General features: G+C 45.6%; 6 protein-coding genes across 6 annotated transcripts; 2 read left to right on the plus strand and 4 right to left on the minus strand.

Annotated features, from left to right (window-relative positions):
* Nucleotides 1–1822: 1822 nt before the first annotated feature.
* BDW43DRAFT_321964 (uncharacterized protein) lies at nucleotides 1823–3430 on the minus strand (the record flags this gene model as incomplete). Its single annotated transcript, XM_032049454.1, has 1 exon — nucleotides 1823–3430. The coding sequence occupies one exon, from the start codon at nucleotides 3428–3430 to the stop codon at nucleotides 1823–1825; it is 1608 nt and encodes a 535-aa protein (XP_031904496.1).
* Nucleotides 3431–6985: 3555 nt separating this feature from the next.
* Nucleotides 6986–8904, plus strand: BDW43DRAFT_307177 (PLP-dependent transferase; the record flags this gene model as incomplete). Its single annotated transcript, XM_032046194.1, has 3 exons — nucleotides 6986–7033; nucleotides 7114–7208; nucleotides 7263–8904. The coding sequence occupies 3 exons, from the start codon at nucleotides 6986–6988 to the stop codon at nucleotides 8902–8904; spliced, it is 1785 nt and encodes a 594-aa protein (XP_031904497.1).
* A 691-nt stretch (nucleotides 8905–9595) lies between these two features.
* BDW43DRAFT_307178 (MDR family MFS transporter) lies at nucleotides 9596–11413 on the minus strand (the record flags this gene model as incomplete). The annotated part of the gene is made up of 3 exons (XM_032046195.1): nucleotides 9596–10266; nucleotides 10323–10726; nucleotides 10785–11413. 3 exons carry the CDS (start codon nucleotides 11411–11413, stop codon nucleotides 9596–9598), a joined length of 1704 nt encoding a protein of 567 aa, XP_031904498.1.
* A 532-nt stretch (nucleotides 11414–11945) lies between these two features.
* Nucleotides 11946–15046, plus strand: BDW43DRAFT_181295 (transcription factor domain-containing protein). Its single transcript, XM_032038879.1, has 4 exons — nucleotides 11946–12492; nucleotides 12569–13184; nucleotides 13243–14555; nucleotides 14609–15046. Coding segments are annotated over exons 1-4 (2250 nt in total). The 5' UTR covers nucleotides 11946–12172; the 3' UTR covers nucleotides 14610–15046.
* BDW43DRAFT_307180 (uncharacterized protein) lies at nucleotides 14672–15614 on the minus strand (the record flags this gene model as incomplete). Its single annotated transcript, XM_032046196.1, has 3 exons — nucleotides 14672–14957; nucleotides 15030–15225; nucleotides 15284–15614. 3 exons carry the CDS (start codon nucleotides 15612–15614, stop codon nucleotides 14672–14674), a joined length of 813 nt encoding a protein of 270 aa, XP_031904500.1.
* Nucleotides 15542–17025, minus strand: BDW43DRAFT_181304 (Zn(II)2Cys6 transcription factor domain-containing protein). Its single transcript, XM_032038880.1, has 5 exons — nucleotides 16908–17025; nucleotides 16840–16854; nucleotides 16527–16670; nucleotides 15937–16460; nucleotides 15542–15881 (listed from the first exon to the last, which is right to left on the minus strand). The coding sequence occupies exons 1-5, from the start codon at nucleotides 16957–16959 to the stop codon at nucleotides 15834–15836; spliced, it is 783 nt and encodes a 260-aa protein (XP_031904501.1). The 5' UTR covers nucleotides 16960–17025; the 3' UTR covers nucleotides 15542–15833.
* Nucleotides 17026–21348: the final 4323 nt, after the last annotated feature.

The following is a 21348-nucleotide window of genomic DNA, read 5'->3' on the forward strand; positions in this document are numbered from 1 at the left end:
CGGCACTAGAAACGCATCCAGGTACACAGATAGCTCCATTTATCTCTAATGGAAAGTTTAGGAAGAAAATTCCGCCTATAGCAGAAGGTTCTGTGCATTCTTCTATCCGTATCTACCCTGTCGCGTAGCAGCGAGTGGCTTGTTAGCAACCTTGACATCATCATTGATCCACCAACGCCGTCGAAGAGCATTTTTAATCGTCTAGCGGCACTTTGGTTTAGACTAAAGGATACTAGCCAGAGCTGATCAGTGGCCAAGGCATTGAGATACTTGGTGTCTTCCTCCCTCGTTACGTCTATGGACACGCTTGGTTCAATATCTACATAACCTCAGACCAGTTGTAGCATAGATCAGCATACAATCAGTCGGGCTTGGTTCTGACATTGATCGGTGAGGGTGATTGCAATTACTCCGTACAGAGAAGTCCCGCTCATATAGCAGTGGGTAGGTAAGGAAAGAGGGAAGTAAGGTTGAAGGAATGCAGGATTCCTAGCCTTGTTCCTTGCTATGGTAATGATCATCCCTCGTCCAATTTCTTGTATCCTTTCATTCATCTATCAATCATCTGAAGATCCCTGGAAATATGTAATATACATTCACTAGTCCCCATCAGTTATCTTCTTAAACTTCCTAGAGTCCGTGAGAACTACGGCAGCTGGTTTGGCTGATCACTATAAATATCTGCACGCAGAGGTCTCCAATATTGCACATGAGACTTGTCGCCAACTACAAGGCGGATAAAGGTCCCTCTTATATGATGCTACCCAAGGCCCAAGGAAATTTTTTTTTAATGTTTTTTTGGGAAATAATAAATTAGCAAAAAAGAAAGGGTAAAATCAACGACCAAAGATTAACAAGTTGAACACTAGGGTACCAGATATCATGTGCCAATCGTCAAACAGAAATCCAGCTATCAGCAAAAACAATATCCATTCAGCACCTTCAACACATTCTTCATTCAAGACCAGTTCGCTCAGATCGGAAGTTAAATCCGATGAAGTGAAACCGATATGCCTGATAGGCTCATCTCACTGTATTACTTCGCGACTAGGTATCCGTGTGGGTCTTCCTGTTTCGGGTATGTGCTCCATAGGCAAGAGGGTCTGGACGCTTCCTTGCAATTTCGACGGCGCCGATCTTTGGAACCCCGTTAGGCATACATTCTGATGCCCAGTGTCTTGGTTACTCCGTAGAAGACGTATTTTTCCCTCGTTCAAGATACCATATTTGAGTGGGTGTTCGGTTGACCCGCGCCGTTTTGCTTCAGGGGTACCTGGCTGGGTGGATTCGTCACAGGTTAAGGATCTCGTGTCGAATTTTTTTTTTTTTCTACGTAAGAATACTATGAAGTGGATCATAGACGTACTGGTTTATGTAGTGGACATAAAATTAATGTATCTTTCCTCAGGAGGAAGTTCATATAATTGTTAAGTGCCATGATATCATAGGGTTGATGCCTAGCTTGGTACAGTTTAGTTGGAATGTACCGAATAATGTGAATATAGTAAAGCTACGGCGATCCAACTCGTAATGCAGGGGCTCGAAACAGTGTCAGATCTCCTGGGAATATAATTGATTTAATTGTATAAATTTAGTGAACGGCATGCCACGGCGCAAGATGAACTTCGTTGCACTCAACTTGGTCAATGCGACACTACAAAAGCTAATAAATTGAATAATAGTCTAAGAAGGACGTTTTAAGAAGTTTCTAATAGTACGCGTACTCATCATTTTTATACAAAGGAAATCCGTATAGACAAAAGAAATTCGTAACGTACACGCCCTCCCAAGACCACAAAACTTTTCCGGAATGGCCGATGTCTTACCTCTTCAGACCCCTTGCTACCTCAGATAATGCCTCACTCCCGACTGCCCAAGGCGGAAAGAATTCACTCCTTACCTGGCCCACGGAATCATGCTGTGTTTGCTCCAGATCCGGGGTCTGAGCTGGTGGCCGAAATGTACACTCGACCGTCTCGACTGTCAATCTCGCCCGCACCTGTCCTGGAGGAGTACGTCGAGGCCCGCTATCTCCCGAAGCGCTTCCGTCGCTATCCTCATTCTCCTGGAACCAGCTGTCTTCGCTCGCGATTGTTTCCAGGTCCCAGGCTTGTTTGTTGTCCCGTGATGTGTGGAAGGGGGATGAGAGGCGCGGTTGAGGAGTGGTAAAGTTCGGTTCGGGGAAGAGGCTTTCTGGTATCGTCTCAGGTCGTCGCTGGTCGTCTTTTTCAACGGTACTGCTAGTGATGCTAATACTGAGTTTGCTTGGTCTCTGTTCGAGCCTTTTGCCAGTCGATAGGTCTGGTCTGACTTGAGGACTGGTTGAGCTAATGGGTTTTTTCTCAGGTTTGGATAGGCCGACCGGGACCTGTGGCGTCCCTGGTCTATATGGCAGGGAAGGCAGGATGGTCGACGATGATGGGAGATCTGGTTTGGCAACTTCACGTTCTACTGGCGCACTACGTTGAGAGATTGGCTTCTCCACCGATTTGGGACCTGGAAGCTTGTTGGGAGGACGAGGTTGTTCGTTGACAGGGCGAAGCTCGCCACTGGCTATCTTCGCTGTAAAGTCAACGGGTGAACTCGCTCGAGAAATTTCGCTTGGTACCTCGGTTATTGGTGTTAACAGGCCTGTATCATCCCTAATAGATGCGATGTCATCGCCAGACCGGAAATTAAATCGGGAAGTAGGTATAGCCGGCAACGGGGAGTACATGTTGGGGTTGGAAATTCTAAGGCCTTTCAAGCCTAGATCCTCGGGTTGTGTATTTGCAGCGGATTTAAATGAGGGGACTTTTGAAGGTTTGTCTTCTGCTGGTGATCTATGAGGCGGCTGGTTGGATGAGACTCGAGATCGGGCGTTGTCAACAGGTTGAACCAATTCCGGATCCTCCGCAGCGCCCGGCCATGGCGTTGGAGGACGAGTCTTGGAATGATTGATAGCGTTTTTCTGAGGCGTGTCATCTGGCTCACTTAATTCCTGGGACTCTAAGAATCTTCTCACTTTATCTTTAGAGCCAGCGGCGAATGGAGGGAAGGCAGTCAAGGCGTCGGCGTCGTCTTCCGGTGGTTCCTGGGCCTGGGAGTGACCCACTAAAGGTGCCATTGTAATACTTTGCGAGGCAACCTCTTGAACACTGTTGAGCTTGCTCTCCTTGGAAGCCTGCCTAGTAGAAACACATTGGCTGTTTAGGGGTCTGGGTTTGATCGGTGCCGCTGGCTGCTTCGTCAAGGCTTCCTTAACCCTGTCGACTTTGCCAGACATTTCATTTCCCTTGGATGACACTGATGGATGCTGGTCGTGTAAGGCTGGCGATGCGCCCGATTTCGAACGTGTCTCGGTTGGTAAGGCTCCCTGCGGTGCCGACGACAGGACTTTCGAAGCCACGTTTCGCGAGGCTTTCGATGCCGAAGATGATGCAGGTACCATTATCGAGATGGTGCGTGCGTGTCTGCCCCCCCTCTACAGAAAGACTCGGCCTGTTGCTAGAAGAGCTGTCTGTTGATGAAAGAGTGGAAAAGCCACAATTACAGGGTTGAATGGGAATATATATCTATGATATTGTGCGACCCAGATACTCTATTTCGTAGGAGTCGCTGAAAACCCCGTACCTGGTTATAATGATGCCCAATTGATTTTCAAGTTTCAAGCACTCCACCACAGTTCAGCCCAAGCGACTCAAACACCGACGAGAAAAATAACGCTGATCGTTTTGATTGACAAAAGACGCCGGGATTTTTATGGCGTTGTGGAGCTTTACAAGCTTTGGGCGTCAACCATACATTGTCGGGGAGAGCAAACAGCAGCACTGGATAGATCCCTGCAAGTGATTTCCAGAAGCCTAACGGGTCCCACCGGTATCCTAGTGCATGTTTCTATGACTTCTATTCGTAAAATAGGGTTATTCTAGCGTAATATGTCGAGTGTATTTGGCCCATGGAGATATCACTAAGGTCAAGAAAAGGGGCTCCCGAGACATAAGCGGGACCCCAACGTTAGATAGATGGGAGCCCATGTGTTGGCCCACCATTCCCAGACCCAAATAATCCAAATTTTTGGTAGGTGGCGTATACCATCCCCATGAAGGTCGATTCCTTCGGTGAAAGATATCTTGTATTGGTGATATGGTCGATGTGAGTGTATAAAAATGGAACCCCTACCTAGACTATCGATTCTTCCTTATCCACTACGATGCCCACTGGAATGGCATTAGCCTTGCAGACTCCCGAGTATTCTACCTGAATCTTCTGCTAAATCACCTTATCAGGATATTCTTTTGTCATTAGTACATTATTAAGCGCTTTTTTATCAATATATTCCCTAAAATGTCCGCGTTTCTAGCGAATAGAAATTCTTTCTTTCCCTCTGTTTGTTTCTTCCCTCTGTATGATTTTTTTTCCCTCTTTTTTTTACTCGTTAAAGAAAATAGAAAAATGCAAACCAAAAAAAGATAAGAAAGAAAAAGAAAAGAAACCAAGAAGCATCCCTTCATGCAGAGGAGAACATGGCCACACCCCCAGCTCACCTGTAGTGTTGAGAAATTTTTGTACTTTGGAGTGGAAAAGATCGACATCCTGAAACTCCCAAATAAGTTATTACTTACGATGTAACCCAAAGCTTTGGTCAGATAAATTAGCTCTCTCGAATGTCAACTTTGCTTTGGGACGAGTGTGGTGGCTCATAAATATGACCCCTGGTTCGGAGCTCTCGTTCTCCACAGCTCTACCCAACAAGGTGGAGACCGAGATACTGAGGTCTCTGGTTCTGGTGTCGGTCAATTCTCATCCTTACATCTCCCTGTTGCCTTCCCTGATGAAGGGTAATGATTCATTCGATGGAATTGGTCAATTCAACTAAACTTGACTTCGTTGTTATCTAATAGAAGAATGAGAAGGGAAACAGTCAAAAGAGATGATCAAGAGGGCGGTGACCGGGGCGGTCTACTTTATGCTTGACAGTACTGTATGTTGCCGTTTTATTAACTTATTACCTCCCCCAGGAGAGCATCCGAACAACTGTATACATAGATGCTTATTTCGAAATCGCTATAGAGAACTACTTAATAGATATGTCTAAAGATTATCGTTTTTTCTTTGTTCTATTGACGTAAACATCCTGGGCGAAAATTGTATTGTAAGGCACTGTTAATACTTCTAGAGCTGAAACCTCGCCAATACTCCAAATCGTTAAGCGTTTATATAACAAAGGGTGCTCTAAGACCTGTTATTTAAGGGCTAATGATAATGAAGTCATTAAACCCTAGACATAAATGACATGTATATCATAGGGAACTATCAACTGTAAAATCCCACCCAAGCTAATAAGCATATTAAAATATAAAGCCAATTTTCTTTTACCATAGAGCTTCTACCAAGCACAGGGCTAGTTCCATCCCGTTACTTTTTGGACTTCTACAATATCTTCTTAGGCTTTGGGTACTAGCTCTGCTAATGGCTCCTCAATCGAGGCCTCCTTAGGGATAGTCCACTTTTAAGATCTTAGTAACAGGTTTCTTAGTTATATGCGGGCTTCTATAATATAGTAACCATATAATATTTTTTCTCCTTCAGGTTTACCATTACTTGCTCTCCCTTTTTTTAATTATACAATCAGGAATCATATTACAGCTTGTCTTGGAAAATAATCGGTATACATGTATTCGGACAAAAACCTCTAAAGGCTTCTTATGAGTACTATTAGAATGTTACTATCTTATTTAAGTAACAACGACGGCTCGTCTCTGATAAGGAAAATTGCAAAATTTCCATTTTAACCTTCTCTGAATCCGTCGGGGGTAGAAAGTTATAGGAAATAGGTCAAACTCATGCTATTAAAAAGCTATTTCTCACACGGTTGCCTGTGCTCTCTAGGCTGTAAAGTATTTTCTGGGATACCTAAGATAAACAATTCTTTCGTTAGATGATTTCTAATTAGTACTACATCTTATGAGAAGATATAGGGAGCATATAGTTAAGACTTCTTATTTCTTATTCTATACCAGGCACGTGCACAAGTGATTGAGATAAGATATAGGATTATATTACCAAGTAATAACTTGTAGTTATGATGGCTTATACCTTTGACCAGGGCTTGCTAGTCAGCTGAAATTTCTAGATATCAAGCAAGGTAGTACCTACCTTGGGGTTAACTTGAATATCACGTTTTCAAGTATTTGGCATCGGGGTGAGCAGAACCACAACGAGGAGTGTGCTACTTGACATACCAATGTTCATCTAGTCACCATTGTCCAGCGAGAACTTCATTCAGCTGTTTCTGTCACGCAGGCAGAGCTTTACATTTCTTGAATTTTTCCTCAATCTGCCGGGGTTGCCCCCCTGAATACTGTTGGCAACATTGAGCTCTTTTAGCCTCGTTCCCACATCTGACAGTTGCTTATTTGCTGCCGCGATAGTAAGAAATTTTAATTTGCCTTGCACAGCTTAGCTACTAATCCGAGATTATAACCGGCAATCAGGTCAAGTATCTCGGGGAGTACTATGGCCGAAGCCTACTATATGGTACTGTACAGAGTACAGCAAGTAATATTACGCTCCGGCATACCCCGCTCTCGCCCGCCCACAAAAAATTTGCGCTCCGCCATGACTCATCACTCCTAGGTAGGGTCCATACTACCTTCTTCTACCTTCTGCAGCAGAAGCCTGAACATACTCGACTTGTAAAGTCTCCCCCGAATACTATCATTGTTGTAACGGGCGCACCTCTTGTTGTACTCTCCTCTAAGGAAGACGCAATCTTTTCTCCATCAACCGTCGCAGGGATAGCCACCGCATTGCCGTGGTCTAGCTTCTTTTTTTGGGAGCGATAGAGAGAGAGAGAGAGAGAGGTGTTTTGGCGCATCTCCACGATCGAAGCCTCTTTCACCTTCCTTTCTATGACAACAAACTTGACGTGTACCAAACACGGAATTCATACTAATATTCTTTTTACAACAAAATCGAGTTTTCTTCCATTACTTATTTCAAGATGTCAATCATAGAGCTTGGAGACTCAATCCCACCCTTCACACCCCATGTAAGATATATGTGCTTCTAGACGCTTTTGCGTGTTCTGGGCGTAAGGGTGTGAGTTAACAAATCTAACCCTTTTCATAGGCTGTGAGTATGTCTCTGCCAACATGGACTGATAACGTGGGTTACGAGGAGGGAGACAAGCGGGTTACCGACAAATTGTCGACTGGTTATCCGCGGTATTGCCCTAGAATTCCAGCCCTGGATAAGTCTTAAACTGACCCCGTGACCAGATTCTTCATCCACAAATCCATTGTGGCATTCGCGGATGACATTGTTGCCAAATATGGAACCCCAGATCGGAAGGCTATGTTGTTTCCATCCAGTAAGACCGCCCAAAGATGTCGCAGCTTCATAAAGGCAAAAGCGGAGCCCAGCTTGGCAGGAGATGTCAAGATAATTGATCTGTTTCTCGATAAGAGAAAAGAGCCTTCAAAGATCATTGCGAAGGTCTCGCCCTCGATATCAGCTGTAATCTTCCACAAAGATCTATTCCCCATAGCGAAGCAATACTGGCAGCACTCTGGCGACGGTATCTCAAGCAGACGTGCTGAATTTTGTCATTCACTCTTCTCGGATGGCAAGCTGGTTTATTTCACGCCGCCGCAGCCGATGGTAAATCAGAAAAGAGGCCCAAAGAGATACCAAAGAGGGTCTGTAGATCAAACTTCCCCAAACGAAAACCCTCAGCTGCCTCTTAGGAACGATGCAGCAGAGAGCCGGGAAAGCACGCAGTTTCTGGAGGAGCGTTTTGGTCGAAATTTGGATATATCGTTGGTCGATAACGCCAAGTTAGCACTCCGTCGGCGCATAGCTGGCTCTTTGGTGGGCGAAGTGGATCTTTCAGTGGAACCAAGCCGCAAGATGACCTCAAACTCGCGCGGAGTGACGGGCCTCTCCGATGACGACGTTTATCTTTATCCCTGCGGAATGAATTCCATTTTCAACACGCACCGGCTGATGCTAGAGTCTAGAGGACAACTGAAGAGTATATCCTTTGGTTTTCCTTACGTCGACACACTTAAAATTCTGCAAAAATTTGGGCCCGGGTGTCTTTTCTACGGAAATGGTTCATCAGAAGATCTGGATGACCTGGAAGCCCGCCTGAAGGCTGGCGAACGATATCTGGCCCTCTTTTGCGAATTCCCCGGAAACCCTCTGTTAAAATGCCCCGATCTGAAACGAATCAGAAAGTTGGCCGACACCTATGACTTCGGTGTGGTTGTTGACGAGACGATTGGAAATTCCATCAACGTTCATGTCCTTCCATATGCAGACGTGGTTGTAAGCAGTCTCACTAAGATTTTTTCGGGAGACTGTAATGTTATGGGTGGCAGCGCTATTTTGAACCCGGAAGGAAGGTACTATCAGCACTTGAAGAGTGCTTTCGAAGCGGATTATGAGGACAACTATTGGGCCGAGGACATTATGTTCATGGAGCGCAATAGCCGTGACTTCGTGACCCGAATTAAGAAAATCAACGACAATGCCGAAGCCATCTGCAATGTACTTCAAGCACATCCTCTTGTTAAGGAAGTATACTATCCCAAGTATAGCCCTACTAAACAATTTTATGATGATTGCCGAACACCAACTGGCGGGTATGGTGGCTTGCTATCTTTTACTTTCCACAAGAAGGATCATGCGGTTGCATTTTTCGATCGTATTGAGACCGCTAAAGGACCTAGTCTCGGCACAAACTTTACCTTGACTTCACCCTATGTTGTCCTGGCACACTATTTGGAGTTGGATTGGGCTGCAGGGTTCGGTGTGCCAGCGGATCTGCTTCGCATTAGCGTCGGTGTCGAGGATGCGGAAGATCTAAAGTCACGGTTTGCAATTGCACTGAAAGCTGCCGAAGCAGTTGATTCTTGACCTAACCTTTCAACAGACATTGTTATTTGTGGACGTACCCGTAGACTAGGTAGAGCGGCTGTTGGACAGTAGAATGCGAACAACATTATAGAAAATATACATGAAATTCTTTCGTGTAAATACACACTGCAACGCGCCCTGTGTCTTCTGCTTTATGACCTGACAATCCTGACAATTGCTTTGACCTCACAATAGTCTCTTTCTCGACTTCGAGTTCAACCTAAATCGTAACCCATCTCGCTTCCTCAGCATTGAGCACTGATCCAAACTAAATCCATCACCCTAACGGCAAGTCTAACCCTTTTTTTTTGGGGGGGGGGCGCCTTTGAGACAAGAACCTAGTTCGAGTGGTTGTCTGCGGTACAGTTTTGGGTCGATGTTTTCAGTACGAGAAACAATAACCAGTTGAACCCATACCATCATTTATTCTTCGCCAAGTCCAGGCGTTACAAAGATCTGGCTCTTTCTTTGTGACTTACTGCCAAGAATCCCTATCCGCCATCTAGTAGCTGGAAAGAACCGAGCTGGCGGCCCAATTGTATTTTCGATATTCGATTGTATTCTGAGCATTCGCCATACATATATGTTGATCACTTTTGTCCCCTTCAATCTTGTCATCCAGCTGTTACATTTCGCTTTGCAAGCCTTCGTGCTTGGGCTGCGCAAGATCCTTTGTTACGACTTCCGGCTTTTACTTTGTGAATGACGAGCCACTCACTTCATCGGCTCCTCCCGGTTTATCTTGGCCATTCTTCCCCTTTTTTATGCTCTTCCATTCCATTCCAAGCGATGCAATCAGTCCAGCGAGGGAGACCCCCATTGCTGTGAGGAAGATTCTCGTACAAGCCCTATTGTACGCTTGTTTCACCGTGCCCATATGCTCGGACGGAACAACGGAGGCCAGACTAGTGGCGCCATTGTTAATGATCTCACTTGTATCTAGCCCCGGAATACCGGATAACTGAGATATGAGGTGGTTGCTCAGAATAGACTGGCCGACTGTAGTAAAGACGCTGCCACCGAGTTGCTGGAGGAAGAATACGAGTGCAATTCCGATTGGGTCGTCAGCAAGTGGAAGAACTCTCTGCACGACCAGGCCAGAGATTTGCATTCCAAAACCCAGGCCAAATCCGGACAAAAACTGGTATCCGATCCAATGTGATGGGATGGCGTTGAGGTTAAAAGTAGACATCAAACCCAGCCCAACTGACATGATACATGGGCATATGTACATGGCCGGAACATAGTATCCGATCTTCTGGGTCATGAACCCTGCTATGAATGTTGCGGCAATAATACTGAGCATGAGTGGTAATGTGTAAATGCCCGAAGTGACGGGGCTGACGAGTTTGACGGTTTGGACTAGTTTTGTCGTTAGCTAGAATCTTGATCTATGGAGGGTCGGGGACTGCACTTACACCAGACTGGAAGGTAGTATATCATTAGCATCATAGAGCTCGCCACAAAGAAGGTGTAGAAGGCTGCGCAAATCATGCTCCTTTGAGTGACCACTCTAGCGGGAATCGTCGCCGTCTCTGGCTTAAGGATCTGTACGGTGGCAAACAATAGGATTAAAACCCCAAAGAGAATAAATAGGGCGATGATACGACTGCTATTCCATGGATAGGTCGACCCTCCCCACTGTAAAGCCAGCAAAAGGGACGCGACGGCAGGGATGAAGAAAAACATTCCCAAAGGGTCAAGACGTTTTAGATGCGTTCCTATGGAAGCAGGTTCGTGGTTTGACTTTGGTGGGTCCCAAATCAAGATCAAGAACAACATTGTGATAGCCCCGATAGGAAGATTGATATAGAAGCACCATCTAATCGACTCGTTAGTTAAGAGCAGCTACTTAGTAGATTAGACCTTAGGCAACAAACCTCCAAGTAGCCGAAGTGGTGAAAGCTCCACCGATCAGGGGGCCCGTAACACTAGCGATCCCAAAGACGCTCCCGAACATCCCTTGAAACATTGGTCTCTTGTGTAGCGGTATCATTGGTATTATAATAAGCATGCAGCCCGAGAAGACCCCTGCAGATGCGAGCCCGGCAATGGCACGTCCAGCTATGAAGGCGCCAGAATTGGGGGCTGTGCCACAGATGGCAGACCCAATCTCAAAAACAACGAGAGATAATAAGAAAACACGCTTCATATCGTAAGCTCTGTATATATGGCCATATATAAGCTGGGAAATTGCACCCGTGAGCAAGTATGCCGAGCCATACCGGCCGATATTGCCCAAACTATTGAAATCGTCCGTGATGCGAGGGATTGCACTCGTGATAATTGTCCGATCAAGTGCAACGGTGAAGAGGGAAAGGAAATTGCATGACATGATTAACCAGAATTTGAGAGTCTTGGGCTGATAGAGGCTCTCAGAGGGTACGCCTGACATTTGGTCTTCCTGTTTCGGCAAGCTGTCCTGTTTCTCAACGTCGTGAACACCGTTTGATCTTACCTCCTTGTCTCTGCCGACCTGATCTTTTTTCCTAATGAAGTTAGAAGCCATTGATCGATTCATCGCTCCCTTTTATACCCTTCTTGTCTGGTAACAGTTAGATCCCGGTGTTGTTCTGCGACATACAAGTGCTAAGTATAGAGTAATATACATGAAGGATGCAGGAAATGTTTACCTTCGACAATCTTCAGCCCACTGCAAATACAAGAGGCAACCTGAAGATAAATAACGGTAGTGGTCAAGGAAAATTAAAGACCTTGCCAAAACAGGGGACGACTTCATACTATATAGACTACTCATCAACAGAAGCAGAACTTTGCCCAGTCGGGTACCGGTGTCTGCCCATGCCGAGCCCGCCGATCAAGAGGCAAATCCAGGCATATTCTGAGATTAAAAGTCGGAGCGCATTGAAAACCCAGCAATATCGGTAGCAAGTTTACAATATTCTCGCTGATAAGTTGACTTGCTGCCCTAGATGAGTCCGCATTAGGTCTAGCGCCGGTCATGATCGTGTAGTTTCGGGACCGATACCCATGCAACGGAACCGAAGCCTCATCATCGTCCGCCACTTGATATACAACGATATCACTCCATTTCATTTTACACCTCTTCACAAAGTTTGGGTTGATATTTGTGTGGTTAAAACTAACCCATATCCGAATCATGAGAATAAAGGGCAATCTGTATGACCTGTTTTGATATGCAACCGTTCTCATCGGTGACTTCCTCTTGCCTCCCGTCTCCCTCTCGCATATCGAGCAATCTTTCGGCCTACGGTTGTCCAGTACAATTAATATAAGTCTCAGTATCATGAATAATCTGAGCAGAGGCCACTCCTGCGCGCTATGCCAACAGCGCAAAGTTCGTTGTGATCAACAGAAGCCCTGTGCCAACTGTATCAAAGCACAGGTTGAGTGCAGGATTATTACCCCACAGCCTCCTCGGAGGAGAAAGAAGAAATTGCATGAAAGAGACTTAGTTGACCGGTTTAAGAAGTATGAAGCGCTTATGTCTCAACATGGAATCAACTTCAACTTAATACTAGAAGGTGGGGACGACGTCGTAAACCTTGAGCCTGCGACAAAAGGAAATGAAAATCATCATAAATCTCAGGTTGAACGTCAGGAAAGGCAAGTTCAATTTGATGTCTACAGGCTTGTTAACATATATTTATTCTACGCCCAGAGCTAGTCTAACATTTCTCAGACCCTCGAAGTGGTTCCCATATTACCAAGAGGTTCGCTCGTCCACTGAATTCGTCTCTTTTCAATATTTTAAGTTACTCTATCGGTGTCTTAACACTATCCTCCGGTTTACAAGTAGCCTGACTGTCAGCCAGTATTGCAGAACAGATGATATGCTACGCGATACTTCCGATGATGAAATTGAGCGGCCCTGTATTCATCAATCCTTTGATGCCATGTTCGGTGATACTGATGGCTTCCCATTTAATGTCTGCGGATCACCGTCCGAGATAACTGATTCGCATCCGCCTACAATTAAGCTATTTCAGCTGTGGCAGATCTATATCGATAACGTCAACCCTTTGTTGAAGATTAGCCACGTGCCGACACTCCAGGCACAGGTTGTCGAAGCAGCAGCCGATCCTGCTAAGGTTTCTAGGCCGCTTGAGGCTTTGATGTTTAGTATTTATCTTATCGCCGTAACTTCGTTGACAGATGAGGAGACTAAGAGCACCTTTGGTGAAGAAAAAGCCGTGCTACTGTCCAGATATTACCGAGGCACGCAGCAAGCCTTAATAAATGCCGGCTTTATGAGGTCAAATGAGCTTGTGGTGCTACAAGCTTACTTTTTATATCTCGTATGCCAACCTTTTCTCCTTTTATACTGCAACATGTTGACTTATTTCGGGTGCATAGTTCAGCGTAGTGCAATACATTGACCCTAGATCTCTTTTCTGCTTGATTGGTATTGCAGTACGTATAGCCACACGTCTCGGTTTGCATCGAGATGGCTCCCAGTTCAGCTTACCGCCATTTGAAATGGAACAACGGAGAAGACTCTGGTGGCAGATTGCCGCTTTTGACAAACGAATCGCAGAGATGACTGGATCATCCATCACTGCCCTTTCATCCTCTGGGGCTGACTGCAGGCTCCCCCTCAATCTGAACGATGCGGACTTACATACATATGCCAAGGAATCCGCAGCACCCAGTGCTGGCGCAACAGAGATGCTCTTCTATCTCACACGGATTGAGCTCACCATAGCAGTTGCTCCTAATGGCATGCGGCCTAACTACGTGATCTTGAACAACCCACTAGCACAAGACAATACAACTCCCTCGCCAGCTGATGCCACTTCTGATACTAACAGTCGACCCCGGACAGACAGTCTCGACCGCTACTGCGCACATATAGAATCTGCTTATCTTAAGAACTGCGACCACCGAATTCCAGTGCAGTTCTTTGCTCTGATGATGGCACGCATGTCGCTTTGCAGGCTTCGTATTGTTGAATTTATGTGTCGGGGCATCTGCGCCACCAATCTCGCAGACCAGGAACGTGGTTTCCTTTTCATGACTGCCATAGAGATGCTAGAGTACGATAATATCATTCATACGACCGACAACCTACGAAACTTCCTCTGGTATACTCAGCTGCTAGTTCCACTACCGGGCTACGTCTTTCTCGTGAGTGAACTACGCCAGCGCACCACGGGCGAGCTGTGTGAACGCGCGTGGAAAGCTATTTTCGATAACCATAACCATAGGTGCCTCATCCGCAAGCTCCAAAGCCCCATGCATTTTGCCTTTGGCCGTATGCTTATAAAGGCTTGGAACGCCCGTGAGGAGGCTGAGCTACAACTAGGAAGGAATATACAGCCCCCAGAGCTGGTTACACGGCTGCGCCAACACATGTCCCAGAATACACAACCGTCCCGATCGGCTCCAGGCTTGGAGGACAAAGATACTACTGCTGGGACTGGAATGTGGGTTGGAAACACCCCTGTACCAAACGGGGTGGGTCTGTTAGCCGGGATGATGTTTGATGAAGATCCGATATTCCCATCTGTAGACAGCCCGAACCACCTATATGAAGATGTGACACCAGACCAGAATGACTCATGGTCATATTTTATGCAGTCCGGTGTGTTGGGGCAGCCTTGCGGTAACACTGGACCCATTTTGACGAGCAATGGTGGTTTTCATTATCCGTTTGGGTCATATCAATGGTACTTCTTATATCTTTCGCTTTTCTAGTCAATGGTCTGCTAATATATTATAGATCACTATCCATGCTATCTGCCCAAGGATCCAAATAATCAGTTTTATATTTGCGCAGCTTCCATTAGTAGTCCTCACTATCGATCAACTCCCATTTAGCCTTAAGCGCTTGATGTAGTTTCCTCATGGGCCAGGCATGGATGGCCTTTGTTTTCTCAATTATATCCTCCAACGCCTCTCGTTCCCTTAGGTCCGTGAAATACTCGCCATAAAGTATGACGCTAATCACGGCATTAACCAATGCAGGCGAGAGCTCTTGGAGACTTAGCCCGATTCCACAAATTTTGAGCACTATCGATCGAACCTGTGCTTCGACCTTACGATGCGCAATGCGGCAATACGGGTCGTTGCTACATTAAGGTAGAATAACTATTTAAAAATTGGCAAGGCGAAATAGCGAAATGCATGAAAGATTGGCGTACCTTATATTAGGATTCTCCGCGATCAGGATCATTCGAGAGATCTCATAGTGCTGGGCGCCGAAAACCTGTGCATTTGAGCAGTACCATACCGTCGGGAATATCACTCCCTTGGACTTGTCGGCCATTCTCTCGAGGATTGGAACAAACCCAGGCATAATTTCGGTGGTGATCAAATGCAAGTTTCTCTTCAACTCGGCTGTTTCCTCGGTGGTTAGATGCATATATTTAACGTAATAGAACTTCCTCGAACTTACCCCAGTCTAGTGGCGACCTGTCTCCTAGCCACCATTTTGTTACATCTCCAGCAAATATTATCAATTTATTAGCAGCGGAAGCACCTTGACGTTTATCTTGGTCAGGGGACATCCGGGGGAAAGCGCTTTCTTGCCTAAGGGCTATCCAGAATACAGCATTGGCAAAGCCATGATGCGTGGGTCTTGACACAGTGGTCTCTATGATGGCTTGTATGATGGCAAGGAAGTTAACAGGCTGTTGGCCACGAACTCCAGCGCTACTGTCAAACTCCTCCTCTTCCTCCTCCTCTTCAATCTCTTCGTACTGTCGCAAAATGACGGCGGCTGCCATAATGTTCTCTTGATATTCCTGGTCACATATTTTATGAAAGTCTATAAGCGCAGGTATGCACTTTAACATATATTCGACAGCTGTAGACGTCGACAAATCGGGAAGAACCTGTCTATGACAGCTCGTTCCACTGGGTGTCCTGTACTGCGGCAAACGGCTGAGGTGCCGTGATGCAACAGCGTAAATAGCATTGCGAAGTGGTGGGCAATGCCGTACTCGTTACGGAACGGCTACTTGGAAATGCCTCCCATCGTCACAGACATCAAACTATGCTTATATTAGCCGTGCATCACCATCATCATAAACACCGTGTATACTATACCCAGGGGGAGAGTTCCTCGATAAAATACCGCAGAAGGCATGCTTCTTGTACACTCTCTAATGGTTTGAGAGTTGCGTCACTGTAAGTAGAAGTAGGGCTGCATTCGGGCCGACCTGGTTCACTAAAGGTACTACCCCCCTCGCTACCATTATGGCAATCAATCTCCTCTGGGCTTCTGATCACAGACAGAACTTGGACAGGGAATCTGGGACCAGATACTTCTGGTAGGTGCGAGATGCACCCGTTTGGTACCGAACTTTGCGGCAAGTTTTCTCTATATAAGGTGTAACCTAGATTCAAACTCTCTGGAGTTAATTGACTGGCTTCACACGCTGTGAGGGCTAAAGCATGGAGACGCCAATCTTGAAAAGCCGTAGAAGCCAAGAGATCGAGGGATTTCGATGGGCCTTGTGCACTGGGACTAGAATCAGAGATGTTGGATGCCCCGCGATCCCGTTCATTTGAAGGATCAAATTGGACATTGCTGACAACGGAACTGCCTGTATCGTGTACACGAAGCCGGGCTATAATAACTGATCAGTCACGAAAGCTTCGCCACCTCTCCCAAATCTTTCTGGCAAATTACTGACCTCGTTTAGGCTTACTGCTCACCCAGGGTTGGCCGTCTGAAAAATGCGCAGTTGACCCTTGCCGAAAGATCTGTCTTTTAGGTACGACAAAGCAGTCTAGACTTTTCGCATCACATCGTCCGCACTTTGGTGTCTGTTTGTTGCCTATGAGTTAAACACTCTATGATCAGTACGGCTTCCGGACAAACTAATCTGTCCTTGTGCAAGGGACTGGCATGCATCCAATAGCGTCAGGCTCCATGCCACATTGTCTTCCCCTTGTTTGTCAAGAGCTAATGAAGCACCAATTTTACTAGTATTACTCTAGTCTTACATTTTAGATGTCTGTCTGTTGAGTGCGTTAGTATAAAAGACTAAATAGGAGAGACTGTACAGACGTACCACGGCAATTCTTGCATGGTTCTTGGATTGGTCGAATCTTTTGCACTGGCATCTTGGATCAGAAGGCGGCTATATCCTAGAATGGATATACTGATGGGATACTAGTAGTGTATAGCTGAAACCGTTTTTTGCAAGTTCCGCCTGGTTATCCGATACGGGTGCCGCCGCTTTTATGTAGGCAACACGTGAGTGCTTCAGAGTGCTCCGTAGGCGTTCCGAGCCACTCACTAATTGCTCACGGAGTACGCACCGGCCGCTCCGGTAGTATCTGGGAGCAGTCCCTCCTTGCTCTATTGTACCTCATATAACTAAAACAAGGCCTCTAAAGCATGTACAGACTAAAGCTTGCCGATCTATAAATATTCCATCACTTTCGTGAGGGCGTGACAAAGACAAGGGCCGAATAATTTAGTTTAGTTACTGCACACGATGACTATTCAATACATGCTTTTCAGCTAGATTAGGAAGAAGTAGAGGGAAACAATCCCTATTATAAGGCTACTCTAGAGGCTCTTTGCCCCAATTTTGGAATACGAATATGGCAATACACGCCTTGATACTTTTCACTTTTGCTTCTCATTCCCAAAATCTTATATATATCATCTGCTGTATCTCCCTTTGAGACTTTTTGGCTTGTATTGGAGTCGACCCCAATCACAGTATTCAAATATAACCCAACATCGTGACTCGTAGGAGACTCTTCAGCTTGAGAAGAAATAAAAGCTCGCCGTAAATTCAGTCAACAGCGGGAATATGACGCAAGTGTCTATTGGCTGAAACATAACGAACTAGAGGCAGAGTATCAAAAAAGACTGAAGAGAGCTATAGAGAAAGATTATACAAGTATAGGGAGTTGAAAATATAATATGTAATAATACTCTCCGTAGACATTATATTTAGCACTAACTATATAAAGGTACTATATTTCGGGAGCTTATCTTCCATCACTTGAGGAAGACAAACGAAGAAATCGCAGATAAGCTGTCCGTCGCCAATGGATACGACCAGACAGGGTTTCATTTCCGATTGGTTCCGGAAGAGTACAATGCCCACCTTGATAGCATTGGAGATCCAAGCGTTCCGAGAGCTCAGACTATTCAACCAGGGTTCATTGCGGGCACCAAGAAAGAAGGCATAGCCCATACCGAGGAGTCCTTGTGGCGCTTAACATACACCATATTAAAGACAAGTACCGTGAGCGAAGAACTTCCACAAACCTATATACCCGTTGCTGGGGCGGACCAAACTGCATCCTTGGCCCTTGGTAGCATTCTAGGCCGCCAGCATAGCACTACGCAAGTGACTGACTGTCGAGATGGGGTTCACTTTTTCTATTTTTGTAATATCCTGAGTGCGAAGACTGGCATGAAAATCAGAACAGTAGGCCACGACGAGTGGTTGGATACTGTAAAGTCTAATATTGAGGATGAAGCGCTAGACCACCCCTTCCTCCCTGTATTGGATTGGTTCGAAGAGAACTACTGGCAATTTGTCCCAGATGCGTGCAATCCCCCGGAAAATCCGTTGTTCGACGCGAGGGACGTTTATGCAACCATTGAAAAAAAGCGTTGAATACTTGGTGAGTGTTGGCTATTTGCCCTCCGCCGTTCATGGAATCTAACATCAAGAGCTCAGCAGTGTATCTATTTTCCGCAGATCTAATCGCTAGGCCATAGATGTGATAGAAGGGCAGATTCCTTCTTGCGTTTTCAGCATGTCTGTCACGTCCAGTTTGGTTCCTTCATGCAAGTTCCCTTTGCACTATGAATACGAAAATATAGGCAGATTGTCTCCCACCAAATGATACCATCTAACCAACCCAGTGCACAAATAGAGGCTGAAGTCCCATCTCGATCAGACATAGGATTCAGAAAAAGATATTATCGAAAATAAAAAAGTATGCCTCTTCTCTGTAATTACTATTCATGAACTATACAGGGCAGTGATTCTTATCACCTGAATTTTGGGCGGGTTGCCCGGGGTTAAAATAGTGATGTGGATCAAAACTTGCGAGATAGCAACGTTGAAGCCGTTGCGCGCGTAGTAAGACAATTTCTGTTTACGGTTTACGACTTACTAGGTATAACTATATACTAGGATTAGCGCAACAAAAGTCTCCACTGTGAGAAAACAGAGGCACATATCAGCCTACTTGTCCGGACAAGGGTCGAACATCGAGATAGAACTAACTTGGACTACTTCAAGTCGTTTGAGATGTACTATACCGTATTTTGGGTTTGGGGGTTGGGGGGGGGGGGGGGGTGTTACGGATTTTCCGGAAAATGTGTCACCACTTCCTACGCTCTTGTTCTTTCCCCGACCCTAGTACCGCGACGAAATATTCCGCAGTTAGACGGCTGTAGCCGGGGTCACGAACGAAGATTCGTTTCACGTATTAAAGATGGGTTGGTAGTTCCACGTCTATGTGCCTCTTCAAGGTCCTTATAGGATAGGTTCTGAAAACGAACTGAGCTTATAGAAGTAGAATTTTGGTGGGGAGCTGGGGAAGGAAAGCATTTGATAGAAGGTTATGGATGGCTTGAATTTGTATAGGGTTACGATATCTAGGCTAATCTGTTACGTTCTTTTAGAGCCTCCTTTCCTAATTCTCTTTGTATTCTACTCCTTATTCATGTCACCATTGAACCTGACCTTTGTCATGTGAAATATTAGACGCTAACTCCATTGACCACGCTCACCTATATCGAATAGAGAAAAGAGACATGGGTTAAAAGAGCAAGTGGCTCATTATGCTTGGACAAATACGAGAGAAACTTGGGCTGGGTTAAACAGAGGGAGCTTATATATACATATCAACTAAAACAGCTATACATAAGCCGTGTGCAAGAGTCGATATTCCATGCTAGGAAAATCTGTCTAATATGGCACCTTCATCTTTCGACATATAGCAACCAAAACCTGTCTTAATGCACTCTGCTGCTCCCATATAAAGATTTACCCCTGGTATCTGACGCCAAGCAGCAGACAAGGCTCTCAACGAGGGTAATATCAAACCCCTGCATAGCTAAGCAACTAAATTTGATTCCTAGTCGGCTCATTCAAGTATAGGAAGCCCACAGCGTAGCCGCTCCTGTACCTTTTCTTTAGCGTCCTCAAATTAGGAAGTTAAGACAGGGGCCATGTTTGCACATTCTAGTGTCGCGTGTAACATTGGCTCCAGGAGAACAATTACTTCTCTAATGCCACTGGATATTATCGCGATATGGGCGTATCCTTCGGTGGAATTGGTACCTCTCGTAATTTCAGGTCCTTCGGCTGCCTTAACGGCTGAAGCGGGTCTGATTGGTGGGGTGGATGGATGGATGGATTGACTGGCCCAGAACTGAAGAACACATCTCCCTGGTTGTCGTCTTTGAATGATTAAGAAGGGCCACTCGTAGGATAATCGTGCCGGTGTCTGATATGTCATAGCGTTACTGTAGCTCGTATAGCTCATGAGGGTCTCTATGGACGTCCATCAAGTCCGTTGACTAGTATTTTACGTAGTAACATCGCCTCAAGAAAAGCAGAACCACTACAAGGTTAATCGACGTTCCAAAGGAAGCCATACCGACTCAAGAATGAATGAGGCTATGGCACCCCATAGAGGAGCAGTCCGTAGAAATAAACAGTATAGCGTATGCCTTCCATTCTCAACGAGTCCAATATTCACGACTCCGCTAAGGATTGAGGAGGCATGACATAAACTGCTTAGTACGTCTAGAAATACCGGTTTCGGTGCAGGGAACCAGCTTTGCACCTCGCAAAGACAGATTGTCTTCCATTTTGCGCGTAAAATAGAAGAGATTTATTAAACCTAACAACAAGGTCAAGACAGGGGATAGACGGACAAATGAGCATATGAAATACATTGGGTGGTATTGTTTGGAAAGCGTGAGGACTTTCCTTGAAAGGCGCCATAATACAATCCATCAAAAGTATAGCGAAACTTCTTGACAGGGCCTAGTTATGGATGGCTTAGAGTCCGCAAAAGTCCACGGGTATTGAGGAGAAAGACTTCCCGTTGATTTGTGGTCTGGCTTTTAAGATACACCAATCGGCAAAATATCAACTTGCGTAGTAGTTCATGCCGATACTCATAGCTGACGATCTTCGAGGGCCCAGCACTGAAGAAGAACAGATAGCATGCTTGTTTAGACCCCTCAGAGAAGTCCCTCATCAGTTGAATTATAAGCAGCAGTAGGTAATTGCTACAGAAAGAGGAGGGTTGGCTCTGTCAGTACGCTCACCGATAATTGTCAGAGGAACACATTCGACCCAAGTCCCTTCGCGTCGCTATATGCTGTAGCAAACCACGAAGGATTCAGCAGGATCTAGCGGAAATGCCGGATCAAAAGTTACTAAACGCTAACTGTCGAGTGGGGAGTCGATTCCTTCCCAGCCGGTAGTTTAGTTTTAAAAGGCAGCAATCAAAAGAGCA

Source organism: Aspergillus alliaceus, assembly GCF_009176365.1.
Source record: "Aspergillus alliaceus strain CBS 536.65 unplaced genomic scaffold BDW43scaffold_5, whole genome shotgun sequence".
Lineage (NCBI taxonomy): Eukaryota > Fungi > Ascomycota > Eurotiomycetes > Eurotiales > Aspergillaceae > Aspergillus > Aspergillus alliaceus.